At 35.7% G+C, this 13,518-nt stretch overlaps 1 protein-coding gene across 1 annotated transcript in view; it reads right to left on the bottom strand.

The window, feature by feature from the left end:
• Positions 1 to 1,663: 1,663 nt before the first annotated feature.
• LOC143227384 (histamine H1 receptor-like) overlaps positions 1,664 to 13,518 on the bottom strand; it is a 101,993-nt gene continuing 90,138 nt past the window's right edge. Inside the window, exon 2 of the mRNA XM_076458836.1 lies at positions 1,664 to 3,394. Coding sequence (XP_076314951.1) covers positions 1,664 to 3,394 — 1,731 coding nt within the window. The remainder of the gene's footprint in view (positions 3,395 to 13,518) is intronic.

The raw sequence follows: 13,518 nt of genomic DNA, 5'->3' as shown, positions 1-13,518 counted from the left end.
GTTAAAATTCTATCTGTTTTTCATTAACGTTTGGAAATATTTCAATAATTTCTCCATGGAGATTTTATATTCTTATATTTTTAAACTTAAGGTTAGCCGCGCCCAAATGCATCATCAAAGCTGTGTTGCTAAGTGGCAGTTTGAAGTTGAATGACATGCTTATAACCAGTTAAAAAGATGAGATTTTGTATTATTCAGTTCTAGCCTGCAGAAACTTCTACCAGTATACAGATTTGTTGCATGAGATAGAAAAGAAGCCTAGTCCATTGTTCTCTTGAACAATTTTGAACCTAGTTTTCGGTATTTCCCGTCTTGTATGTGTTTGTTTGATAAAATTAGGTTTACTTTTGTATTTTAATTAGTTATGTATTATTTGTGTCTATAAATGCATTTTTGAACATTTTATGATTGTATACATTTAACGCGATGTAGTTTAACTTGTGGAAACGTCTAAGCAAGATGGCTTCATTCGCGTGTGCAAGCGTTAGTTAGAGTTTGTGGACGACCTTTGACCTACAATAACTATTACAACCACAGGGTCAAGTTGGCATATCTGCTTCAAGAATAGAAGAGACAAAGAAGAGGGAAGGAAAATTAAAAATAAACTATAAGTGAAAAGATAAAGACGTGAAATAATGCGTATGATAAAAATATTACAAAAGGATCTATAGACATTTAAAAGGTGTGCACATGTTTCCATTTCTTAAATTTAGTCATTTCATTGCACCGTACGTTAATGATAATATGTAGAGCTAACTAGATAATAGGTAAAGTGTAAAATAAAATATAAACATTTACTTCAAAACACGTTTCATATTCATTTAAGAGGATTTAGAGATCATGCAAATGAAATTTGAAAACTATAAGGTAATAAATAGCATTTTTCACTTATAATGAAAATCACATTGCCTATGTACTATTTTGATTCTGAGTGCATATAACTACATTAAATAATGAATGTTTCATTACAAAGAATAGAAAATATAAAAATTAAATGTCTTAGTTTTCTAAAACTACATAATATTAGGATCGGGCAAGACAAATTTAAAACTATTTCATCAGTTAGTTTAATTTTTATAAAAAAAACTTTCACGGGCGCTACGTACCTACTTATAATGTAAGTAGGTCGTTTTATATCGTGTACCTACATGTATCTTTCATCCCTGCGAAAGAATAATGAAACAAACAGCCTCGCTTTGGTATAAAGCTCGTAAACGCTCTGGATTAACCTATTATGTTTGTTTGTTTTTGAATTTCGCGCAAAGTTACACAAGGGCTATCTGCGCTAGCCGTCCCTAATTTAGCAGTATAAGACTGGAGGAAAGGCAGCCAGTCATCACTGCCCACCGCCAACTCTTGGGGTACTCTTTTACCAATGAATAGTGGGATTGACCGTCAAATCATAACGTCCCCACGGCTGAAAGGGCGAGCACGTTCGATGTAACGGGGATTCGAACCCGCGATCCTCAGATTACAAGTCGAGCGCCTTGAACTTCTGGCCATGCCGGGCCTAACCTTTTGTGGCAACGAACCTAAAACTGGCCGTTATAGTCGAAGCTTTGGAATACCACATATTTTCAGTTCAGTTGAAAAACAATTTTTTTTTATTACGAATTAGTTTTACAATAATAGTTTTTTTTAAAAACCAATACATTGTAATAAGTTAGGCAAATAAGTGATCAGGTTTAGCGTTAGCTGAAGCTGGAAAAAACATTGAATTTATGGAACCTCTTCGGAACATCTTCTTGAAAGACCTCTTAAAGTTATCATTACATAACGCATAGAGAAAGGGATTCATGGTGGAATTTAAATAACCTAACCAGCTCGTAGCGATATGAATTTTAGGATCTATGCAATCCTCACAATAAGCAGTAACAATAAAAGATATTATGTAGGGTAGCCAGCACAATACGAACGCACCCATGATAACTCCCAATTGTCGAGCTGCCTTTTTCTCTTGTCGTAAAGAAGACGCCATGCTCTTTCTTGTCACACGCATGCGCATTGTGCTTGTAAGGTTTGGTAAGAATCGGGTACCTGGCCTGAAACTCAAACGGCTTGCAGACCGAGATGGAACAGAATCAAATCGCTCTAACGACCTTTGGTGGTTAAGGGATACTGTTTCAGGATCATCGATACACCTAGATTTATCCGTTTGCCTTCTGCTTGGTTTTGGAGAAGAATAAAGTTCAACCAGTTCTAAAGACTGGTTTGTTTGTTTCTTTTTCCGTCCAAAAAAAGTTTTTTGGGACTTTCGTATATTTGGTTGGCACAGTTTAGATTTCATCTCAAAAACAGCCTCTCTGCTGTCTTTCAATTTATAGGTTCTTTTCTTGTCAAGGGTGATGGTGGTAGGGTAGTTTACACTTACTTCAGCTCCTTTCAACATCGTGTCGCGTTGATTAGTTCCGTTGTCGGGCAAGAACTCCATTTTCTCGCCAGTTTCGTCAAAGTTCTGCTTGAAAATCACTGTTTCGAGATCTCTCTTGCTGTATTCCGGCGACGGAATGATCACCACTGTCATGTCCCGAAACTCTCGGTCTTTGGAAGACTGTTTTGGAAAGCGCGAGCTGATATTAGAACCTCTGCTCGTCGTTTGGATACAAGTTCTTCGACTTCCATAGTTTTCATGTCGTTTTCTGGAACAAGCTACCTTTACAAAATCATTATTTCGAGAACAGTTTAGTCCTACTCGCTTATCAATAACCTCATAATCCTCATATTCGTCATCGAAAGAGAAAGTAGGAATCTGTTTTTCACAAGCGTCTCTATTCTTGAGACTGCGGCCATTCTTCCAACGAGTGCTCTTTAGTGGTCTTGTTTGATCCGGAACGTTATCTTCCACAGAGAATCCGCGTTCATCATTAGGTCCTCCTCCACCTGTGTTACACTGACCAATCTCAAATTTACTTCGTTTCTTTATTTCGTGGAAGATCCTTGCATACAAGCATATCATCAGAACCATTGGTACGTAGAAATTTGCCGTCGATGTTGACAATTTAAAAAGGACATTGTCGGCAAATTCTGTTTCACAGATTTCTTTAGGCTGCTTTCGAACACCGTCATTATACCAGTAGTGCCAACCAATGATCGGCACGATCCACATAGCCGACAACAGCCACGCGATCCCAATCATTAGGAGCGCCCTCTTTTTAGTCCTTTTCCGAAGATACTTTAAAGGGGACCTTATAGACCAGTAGCGATCCAAGCTCAAGATGAAAAGATTTAAGATGGAAGCTGTGCTAGCAGTGTAGTCCATCGACAGCCAGAACTGACAAACGACTATTCCAAACATCCAGTCTCCTGTAATAGCATATGCTGAGCTGATAGGCATAACTATTATTCCAACTGTCAGATCAGCCACCGCCAAACTCATGATGAACATATTACTCACCTGAAAAAGAAAAACAAATAGCAGCAAAGAAACATATTAAAGTTAGTTTTCGAATATTTAGGCTCATAATAACTCAAGAACTAACAACCTGTGACTACTTTATTTTATTTTTTGCAGATGTAATTTTGTAGATATTATGATTCAAATTAGCTTCCTCTATCAGTATTGTTACGAACTACAAAATACAAAACACTTGTAATTACTGGCTTTGGAATTTTTTTATATCAAAGAGAAAACTACTATATTATTTGTTTTTATACCCGGATATTTTGAATGAAAACAAAAACACACACACAAAATAAGATAGCGTTACAGAGTTGCTTTTGTACTTAAACTTATTAAAATTAACAACACCTTCAAACTCAGTATCATGGTCAATAAGTCCTCCTTATAAAACGAGAAAAACAGCGTTAAAGTTCAACTAGAAATGTAAAAAATCTTACTTTAGGAATTCCATTCAGCTGCAGTGCTAGAGAAATACTGAAAATAGTAGAAATGTCAGAATATTTAGTTTCTATTAATTATTCACTAGGTGGTACAGATCAGATCCTCTGAAAATAAAATATTTCTGTTACCCTAGCATTCGTTATATTTGTAAATTACCAGTTATCAAGAACCCTGTACGGTTCATCTAGTTATATTAATTAATAATAAATCATTTTTTTTTTTCAGTCTTTTATACTGTTTTTATCTAGCAATTAAAAACAGGAAAATATTACAAAATATTCTCAATTATCAAATTTTAATGTATGAAAGACTTATTTGCAAGTGTCCAATAATTTTTTTTTTATTTTACGCGTGGTTTGTATCTCTTCTTATAGCAAAGCCACACTAAGCTATTTGCTAAGTCCACCGAGGAGAATCAAACCCCTGATTTTAGCGTTTTAAATCCGTAGACTTACCGTTGTACTAGCGGGGGACTGTGAGTAGTTACTAGAGCGCTATCTGTTCGATTTGTCTCGTCACACCAAACATGCACGCCTTTCAACCGTGGGGGTGTTATAATGTGACGGTCAATCCCACTATTCATTGGTAAAAGAGTAATCCCATAACTTAAAAGTTATAGATTAGAAATGGAAAGCAGCTAGTCAACATCACTCACTGCCATCTCTTGGACTACTCTTTACAAATGAATAGGAAGAATTGACTGTCACATTATAACGCCCCCACGAATGAAAGGGCGAGCATGTTCGATGACGGTGTTTGAACCTGTGACTGTTAGTTTACGAGTTCAGTGTTTTAACCACCAGACCATGAGGAAATAGAATATATAATACATATCAATAAATTCTGTTGCAGTTGATACATTTAAAAAGTTTCAAATGTGAATGCATGGATGTGTACATACACTATTAATTCTCAATGAGTTATCTTGACAATAGTAGTATATAGAGAGTTTTTTTTTTGGAATTTCGCACAAAGCTACTCGAGGGCTATCTGTGCTAGCCGTCCCTAATTTAGCAGTGTAAGACTAGAGGGAAGGCAGCTAGTCATCACCACCCACCGCCAACTCTTGGGCTACTCTTTTACCAACGAATAGTGGGATTGACCGTCACATTATACGCCCCCACGGCTGGGAGGGCGAGCATGTTTAGCGCGACGCGGGCGCGAACCCGCGACCCTCGGATTACAAGTCGCACGCCTTACGCGCTTGGCCATGCCAGGCCCAGTATATAGAGAGATTCTCGGAATTGTGTTTTCGATAATTCGTATATAGCATTATGATTTTGCTCGCAAAGTTACGACAACTTGTAAAAAAAAAATCTATTCCTCTTTCATAGTTCCATTTTATACGTATATATCAGAACTGGGAAAAAAATCACAAAATATTTGCGTTTATATTTTTGTAGTAAAAATGTAACAAATTTAAAAAAAAACAATATATGTTACATCAAGCTAATAACATACTCTTGCACACTAATGCTTTGTAGGGAAATACAGGTTACTTAAAGATTGTAACATAAATACTTACAACTTCCAAAGTATTTTCTTTTCAGGTACAGAGTCACATTTTAAATATTTTTGTGTACAGAAGATGCTAGTTCACTAACTGGTGATTAAACGGGTTCATTGGAGCGAAGATAACACGTGACATCTTGAAATAGAAAAAAAAGCTGTCGGCGAATCGGATAATAGTCAGGTTCTTCCACTCCCTACTATTTGGTTCACAGTAGATAAATATCGAGTGTGCTATTTGAATTCGTGTGTAAACCTGGCTTTGTTAGTGTTAATATGTTTTATATTTATTAATACGTTTGTCCTCAAACGTATAATATTTTTTGAGAATATCTTTGACTTCAATTTATTGCTTAATAGTAACGTTTGCTATCATTAGTCAACGTTTTGTTAGACTGATCTGTATTAGTTTAAACTTTGAGAAATGTAATTGAATCTTTTGATCCTGTGATCCTGGTACCAGAAGACATAATCTCCAAGAAGCATAACTAAAAATTAACTTTGTTTCTTTACGATAGTATTTGTGTTATTATATATATATATATTCATATTTAAATAAGCCTTGGAGATAGGATGTTGCACTTAGGAACTAACCTATTCCTGCCTGTCCAACAATGTTTGGAGTTCCCTAAACATGTTTGACATCAGAATCATTGATACTAATGTGACGTCATAAAATGATGGAAAACAAAGCGTGTAATAACAAATCAGCAAAATGAAAGATTTGGTTTGAATTTTGCGCAAAGCCACACGAGTGCTATCTGCGCTAGCAGTCCTTAATTTAGCAGTATAAGTCTAGATGGAAGGCAGCTAGTAATTACCATCCGACACCAACTCTTGGGCTACTCTTTTACTAGCGAGTGGTGGGATTGACCATAACATTGTAACTCCTCCATGGCTGAAAGAGCGAGCATATTTGGTGTAAGGGGGATTCAAACCCGCGACCCTGGATTACGAGACAAGCGTCTCAACCATCTGTCCAAACTCTGCAACCTAGTATTTACTTTCACGTATTATTTTTTCTGTTTGTTTATCCTTTAAATAAGTTGTTTGTTTTTTTCATAAGCACAAAGCTGTACAATGGGCTATCTGTGCTCTGCCTACCACTGGTATCGAAATTACTATTTTATTATATACACACACCGCTGAGCCAATGGAAGGAGGTGAGGGCATGAATAAATAAGAAAATAAAATATGGGGCTCACATTTGAAATTAAAATGGTCTGTGAATTTTGTGAGTTTTTTTTTCGGACACTCGATTTACCCGTACATATTTTTACTTATGACTAGCTTTGAAGTAGGACTTTCACTCTAGCGGTTAAAAACACACACATTTTTAATTTTAAAAAATCGAAACATTGTGTGGGGTCCCTTCAAAAGCTCTATTGAGTCCCTCTCCCGACCAGGATGGAGCTGGATCCGGGCCTGTGTCCACTGGTGGTTCAACGGAAAAGTTACGGGTTAAAACGTTGAAATTCGGTGTTAGGTTCCTTACGGGTAACAAAACTCAGATAGCCTAATGTGCAACTTTGTATTAAAAAACAACAAACAAACACTTGTGCTTGTTATTGACCAATATCTGTCAAGTGTAGGCTTAACGTTTTTGCAGAACAAAAATTGATATTTGGGGAGCTGGACACCCCACGTTTCTTTACTATTATTCATTCACAACCGTCGCGTTGACTTTCCAATCAATAAATCTCACAAGTTAAGTACTTGAATAACAAAAGTGTAGGAACAATGCTGAAACGACGCAGTTACAGTATCAAAATAAATACGGTTTTGTTTTATTGCCTGGCGCAAAGACTTATTTTTACCGAGTTAAAAAAAGGTTTTTGATATAGTGTGCTTTTTTTTTGTCTTGGCTGCTCAGTTCACAGTCGAGTTATCATGTGCTATATTGCAGTGTAGAATTCATTCTTACGAGTTAAACTCATATCTTCAAAAATAATTCATTTGTCCCATCTCGTGAATTAAACTACCGTAAACTTCGTAGCGTTTGGATCAAAGTATTCTTGTCATAGCTCTAACGATTATTTTATTTCTTTCAGACTTAATGCAACATTTGCTTTAGTACATCAAACTATCCAAATCTCCAAGTAACAGCTTTTCTTTAAAAATATTCGAATAATTTTAGTTTGACTTTTAAAGTAATGGCTCGAACTCAATACGCCTAATATCCGTTATAAAAATCGCGTTACACTCACATCCCTTTATGTTTGTTTTCTGGTTTTTTTCTTATTTATTTGTTTTTTTCGCATTCTTCGTCTGCACTCAATCTGAAATCGCGTTATAGAAGATAGACCTAGAGTATAACTTGAAATGCAAACATCGATACATCGTAGTTACGTTATTTTGTTTGTGAACTTTAAGCCTTAACACGTTAGAATTTTATATATAAACGAATTCTCTTAAGTTTGATTACAATAGTTAATAATGAAGTGTTCGAGAGATTTTTTTTCCTCGTAAAGGAAAAAAAAGAATATTATGTGGGTAACTATCGCGACAAAACTGCGCATGAGTTTTTACGAGAGATTTTAAGGCTTGATAAGTTTAGGCATCTTACAACGTTATGTAAATATCGTCAGCCTTTCTACAAATGCGTCCTGTGTTTATTTATACAGTGAATGTATAAATAACACTATAATGTCTCATTTACTTATTTTTTCCTTCGTTAAGTCATTTATCAATTCGAATCAGACTCTGCTGACTTAGAGTTTCTGGAGATTTGGGTTTGGAGTTATAGTTTTTGCTGGCACACACTAGGTGGAGATTGTAACACACATTCCAACACAATAAATGAGTAAATTTATTATCAAAACATCTAAGCCTATGGGATCCACTGTTGATAAAACGAGTTGCTCTGCTACCCAATTTTTATTCTATATTTTGTCATTATTGCAATAAAATCAATACCTAATTTCAACTGTACCTCATGATGCCAGGCGCCAATAATTGATATTTTAATAGTCTTGTTCCATGAAAGCGCCCTCTTTTTATCACACTTGTTTCTATTGAATTAAACTGCACTGAGCGACAGTAACCAGCGATTTTCAATGCTTCGACAAGACTAAAAATCGAAAAATAAATCAATAATTTAGATGTACGAGACAGGAGACGAAGACATTAAGTTATTAAGATATTAATTATTTCTAAACTTGGCGATCCTATGCGTGCTGCTTAAAAAAACAAAATATATTTTTTTTGCTGCCAGTGTGAGGCAAAATCTAATGATATGAAATGGATTTCCAAAGTTTCTGAAGCCGTAGCCAACTTCTATACTAATAGATTTGTGACGATTAGAGCTATCCAAAGTGACGTGGCACTAAAAATTTTTTTGTTGTTGTTTATTAGTTGGATTTTGCACAAAGCTACTTGAGGGCTGTCTACGCCAGTCGTCCATAATTTAGAAGTAACAGATTATTAAACACCACCCACCGCCAACTTCTGGGCTACTCTTCACAAACAAATAATGTAATTACTCGTAACATTATAATGCCTCTACGGCTGAAAGGGCAAGCAAGTTCAGGAATTAGAACTCTGCTGTAAGTTCAGAAATATTTAAAAACTTCAGAATTTAACCTCGATATTCTCATCTCACAACTTATTGTTATCCCACGTAGTCTGACTAGATCTGTAACTAGGTAACTGATAGCATACACAATTTCTAGTCTACTTTCCCATCGACAGTTAGTGTAGTTACACTCCCTGACAAAGTTCCAAAATCACTTTAAAACAAATTGGATACAATTTCAAACATGATCATTTTAGCGCTGTTAAAAATATGAATGCTCTTATATTTAGTGGTAGATATTTAAAGTGAGACGTATTGTTCTTTCCTTTCTAATTAACTGCATTTCTAGTAATAATTTTAAGGCGATGTTGTAATTCTTTACGTTTTTATCAGTAGCAGCTTCTGCCAGTTCTGTTCGAATCTTTTTGTTTTATTTCATCCTGTCAATTTATCGAATCTCCTTCGACGAATCGAACGATTGTTGTCATCACGTTCTGATTGCAATGGGGTTAAAGTTTTGCATCTTTGCGAAGTTCACAAAGTCATAAATGATTTTATCAGCTGTACTTACTATTTTAATATCCTGCGATTTCACTCGTTCTTTTAATTCAGTACCAAAACGAGATAAAAACTTAGAAAATTACCTTTGTTGTCGCCACGCAGAATACTAACTATAAAGTTTGTTTAAAATGCCTTACCGACACTCAGCTACAGATATCGTTTGTTTGTTTGTTTTGTTTTTTTGAATTTCGCACAAAGCTACTCGAGGGCTATCTGTGCTAGCCGTCCCTAATTTAGCAGTGTAAGACTAGAGGGAAGGCAGCTAGTCATCACCACCCACCGCCAACTCTTGGGCTACTCTTTTACCAACGAATAGTGGGATTGACCGTCACATTACAACGTCCTCACAGCTGGGAGGGCGAGCATGTTTGGTGCGACCGGGATGCGAACCCGTGACCCTCGGATTACGAGTCGAACACTTTAACACACTTGGCCATGCCGGGCCGCAGCTATAGATATCGTTATAAGTGTAGTTATTAAACTGATCTTCCTTCCCTAGACAGACTATTAATTATTTCCATTCTTAGAAGCTTTCCAGTCACCGAGTGAAGTCTTATGTTTACATAATATATTCTCTGTACTCTTTCGGCCATACCTAAGATTACCAATCAAGCTAACGTGTGCTCACGCGAAGAAATAACGCGAGGCATCGCGTTTAATTGAATAATAGGAGACGCTGTCTAATACAACAACATTTGTAACAGATACTTCAAGTAGCTTCCTTGTATAAATTCTGAACGTTTACTTGTATTGAACCTTTTTAGTTTAGCACTTTCAGCTGTTTAGAAGAATCTCGTTTAATTTCAAGGACGTACTATGATCTTTGTGAAAGTTTTCCATTGTTGTGTACATTATTAGTTTTTAAACTGTTTCAAGGATAAACAGTTCTCTTCCTGATGAAAATACTTTCTTTTGCTGGTTTAGTTTTGCAAAGTTTTGATTTAAACTTTTCATATTCTTTCGTTGCGTTGAAACGTTACATCACAAATTTTATTATGGACTTCATGGAATTTTTTCCAACTCTCCTATTGCTGCTTTCTATTTCCCATACTCGGTAACCGACAGGCAGAGACTGTATTTAATCATATTGTGTTTAAATACTGAAAAATTGAGCAAGTGAGAAAAACATCTCACCGGAAGTAACTGTAGAAACACAGGATACACGTTAAGATAGAATCAGAAAAAACTATTAAGAGGAAGCTACGAGAAGGTGGTCTTCATCAATACTTGGCATTCAGGAAACTTAGTATTTAATTTGTGAAAAATGATGAAACGTCAGAAATTATTAACATCCCAAAGGGGGCGCTGGGATATGAATTAATGACTCGAAGATTAGAAAACATCTGAAAATTCTCGTAGTTGTTGTTGCGTGGAAAGCTGACCATGTAAAAAGAACGTGAAACATGGTGGCGTGGAGAGTTTGTAATGGTTAGAAGAATATTTTCCAGTTGATAGTACGCGGCTATAAAGAAGCAGTTTCGAAACAACCTATTTCGTCACGCAATATCCAGTAGATGAGTTTTAACTAACTTTGGTGCTGAAATGCAGTCAAATTTAGATCTAAATTACACTGTCATGTTGAATAAGAGATATTTGGAGAAGAATAAGAAACAGTTTCATATAAAAGTTACACAAGACCAAAGGTTAACGTTACGGAAAATTTATAACTAGTTGAAAAATAATGCTAAACTAGAAAAACCAATTCTGGGATGCTGTACACAGAAAATAAAGATAATACTGGTTATTAGTCTGGAAACATTTGTGGCAGTAGTGACCGATTGATTTCACCATATGCTAAAACTTGCTACAATCAACCTCCTTGTGGTACTAATGACCGTTTGATTCCACCATATGCAAAAACTTGCTACAATCAACCTCCTTGTAATACTTTTGACCGTTTGATTCCATCATATGCTAAAACTTGCTACAATCAACCTCCTTGTAATACTAGTGACCGTTTGATTCCATCATATGCTAACACATGTTACAGTCATCCTCTTACACTTTTTAGTTTAATACTTGCAGAGGTTCAATTGGGTCAGAACAATGTTCCACCTCTTGAGGACTCATACCGTTAGCTTTCACGTTCTTCTAATTGATATGTAAGTGGATTACAAAAGGAAGTTTCACATCTTTAAAAGTCCTGGTTTAACCACTGTATAAATATGCCACATAAACTAATTTAAAAAATAAACCTAATTGAACACTTGAAAGTTGGACTCCAGTCAGATTTAGTTTTCTGTGGGGTTAATGGAACTTGCGAACACTAAAAATTCAATATTTATCCATGGGGTTATAACTTTAATTGACTCACAACAGTCAACACAAGGTTACTGGAGTATCAGGTTTTCTCAGTGACACTAAAGTTAATTCAAATGAACAAACAAAACAACTGGTTTTAGAAATAACATAAATACATAGTATTGCGTTTCACACAATTTCGATTTCTAAATAACTTAAATAAAATTAAATGAACTCTTCCGCTGTCAGAGATCCTAAACAAAAGAAAAGGCCAGCTTTTCTCTCTTTCCTTCTGAAATTCAAATATGTTATTGCGTGATATTTTTATAGTTCCAAAACGTAAGTTAAATTCTCTGTAAAGTATCAGTTAATGCCTTGTTTGCTAAGTATAAAGATACATAATGGGCTATTTGTGCTGTTTCCATCGTAATTATTGAAACTTAATTTTTAGCTTTATAAGTCTTCAGTATTATTGCTGAACCAGTGGAGGTCGTCAAATGGTTTAAATAATACATTAGTTACACACGTTCTTAATTATATGATTATATGCTTTCATTTTCAAAAGTTTCGTACCTTAGATACCCCACCCCTCACACTCGAACCTTTTCTTAAGGAAGCTTTATTTTTAGACCTATTTCTTAAGCTAAAACCAAGATCGTCCAATGAAAAAGCTGTCCCAAGAATGAATCGTAATTATTATCACTATGGGATATAAAGGCTTCACAAAGCCTTTCTTAGATGTTCTGCAGATGTTAAGTTTCACTCGTCAGGTGATTTTTCTTGCCAAGACTGGATGTTTCTGGTCTCTAAATAGCTAAACACAGACATAAATTAAATTTCTTGAAAAATGCTTGATCCTCATTGGTTCGTTCTTACACGGGAAGTTAAACACGTTATTTCAAAACTACTTCACATATGCAAAGCAGTAAGTAGCGTAAAATGTTAGTAGATATTAAGTTGTGGTGGAACTGCTTGTATCAAAACTACATTTTCACATTGTTGGGCATTAACTCAGGTTGTATGATGCCACTAAAACTGATCGTTTTTGAAAAGGGTACGTAGTAGCTGTTTATGCCACAAAATATTCGTACACTCACATCATTAAAATATGCTCGGGACGACGATTTAAGAGTTTAATGACGGAGATGTTCCATGTATTTTATGGAGTTGAAAAACTAAAGGTTATGGATTAACATGAGGTACCAGAACCATCCAGAAAGGAAGGCAAGCAACTAGTCGCACCCCAGGTGCGATAACGCATGGAAACGCACAAACACAAAGGTCAGCAGCAAAAAGCCATCTTCGTGGCCCAGGCAACACTACTCAATATAATCATGGAGGACCACTTGTTAGACAAACGTTACAAGTTGCGTGTACACAAGCTGATTCCACGACATATATGTTTAACCGTCCCATAGCTGAGGCAGCTGAAAGGTGAAGTGGTTATTCGGGCTATGATAAATAATTGGTATTAAAAATAAACAAATATGCATTATTAATCCTCACTGTAATTCTGACTAGTAAATGATTTGAATAAAATGTATAATTATTACGATTTACTTATTTAGTTGGTGACATAAATAGTGCCTAGCCCACTACTATGCCAGTTATATCTGAGCCAACTTTACGAGATTCTTGTTATTAAGCAAAATGTCTTGTCGGCAATGTATATGTCAGACACAGTGTGTAAACCATATTATTAGATATTTCTCTTCGCTTTCTTTTACAGGCTCTTAGACATATGAAGGCATGTCAGTCAAGTCCCCGAACTCAGCGTCTGTGGATTTCTGTGCAATAAAAGTGTTGAAAAGGACGTTGGGAATCTTCGTCCCCAAATTTTGAATGTTGGAAA

The sequence above is a fragment of the Tachypleus tridentatus genome, chromosome 9 (assembly GCF_004210375.1).
Source record: "Tachypleus tridentatus isolate NWPU-2018 chromosome 9, ASM421037v1, whole genome shotgun sequence".
In the NCBI taxonomy this organism is placed as follows: domain Eukaryota; kingdom Metazoa; phylum Arthropoda; class Merostomata; order Xiphosura; family Limulidae; genus Tachypleus; species Tachypleus tridentatus.
Note: the sequence above shows the minus strand (reverse complement) of the source record. Positions and strands in the feature narration are given on the sequence as shown.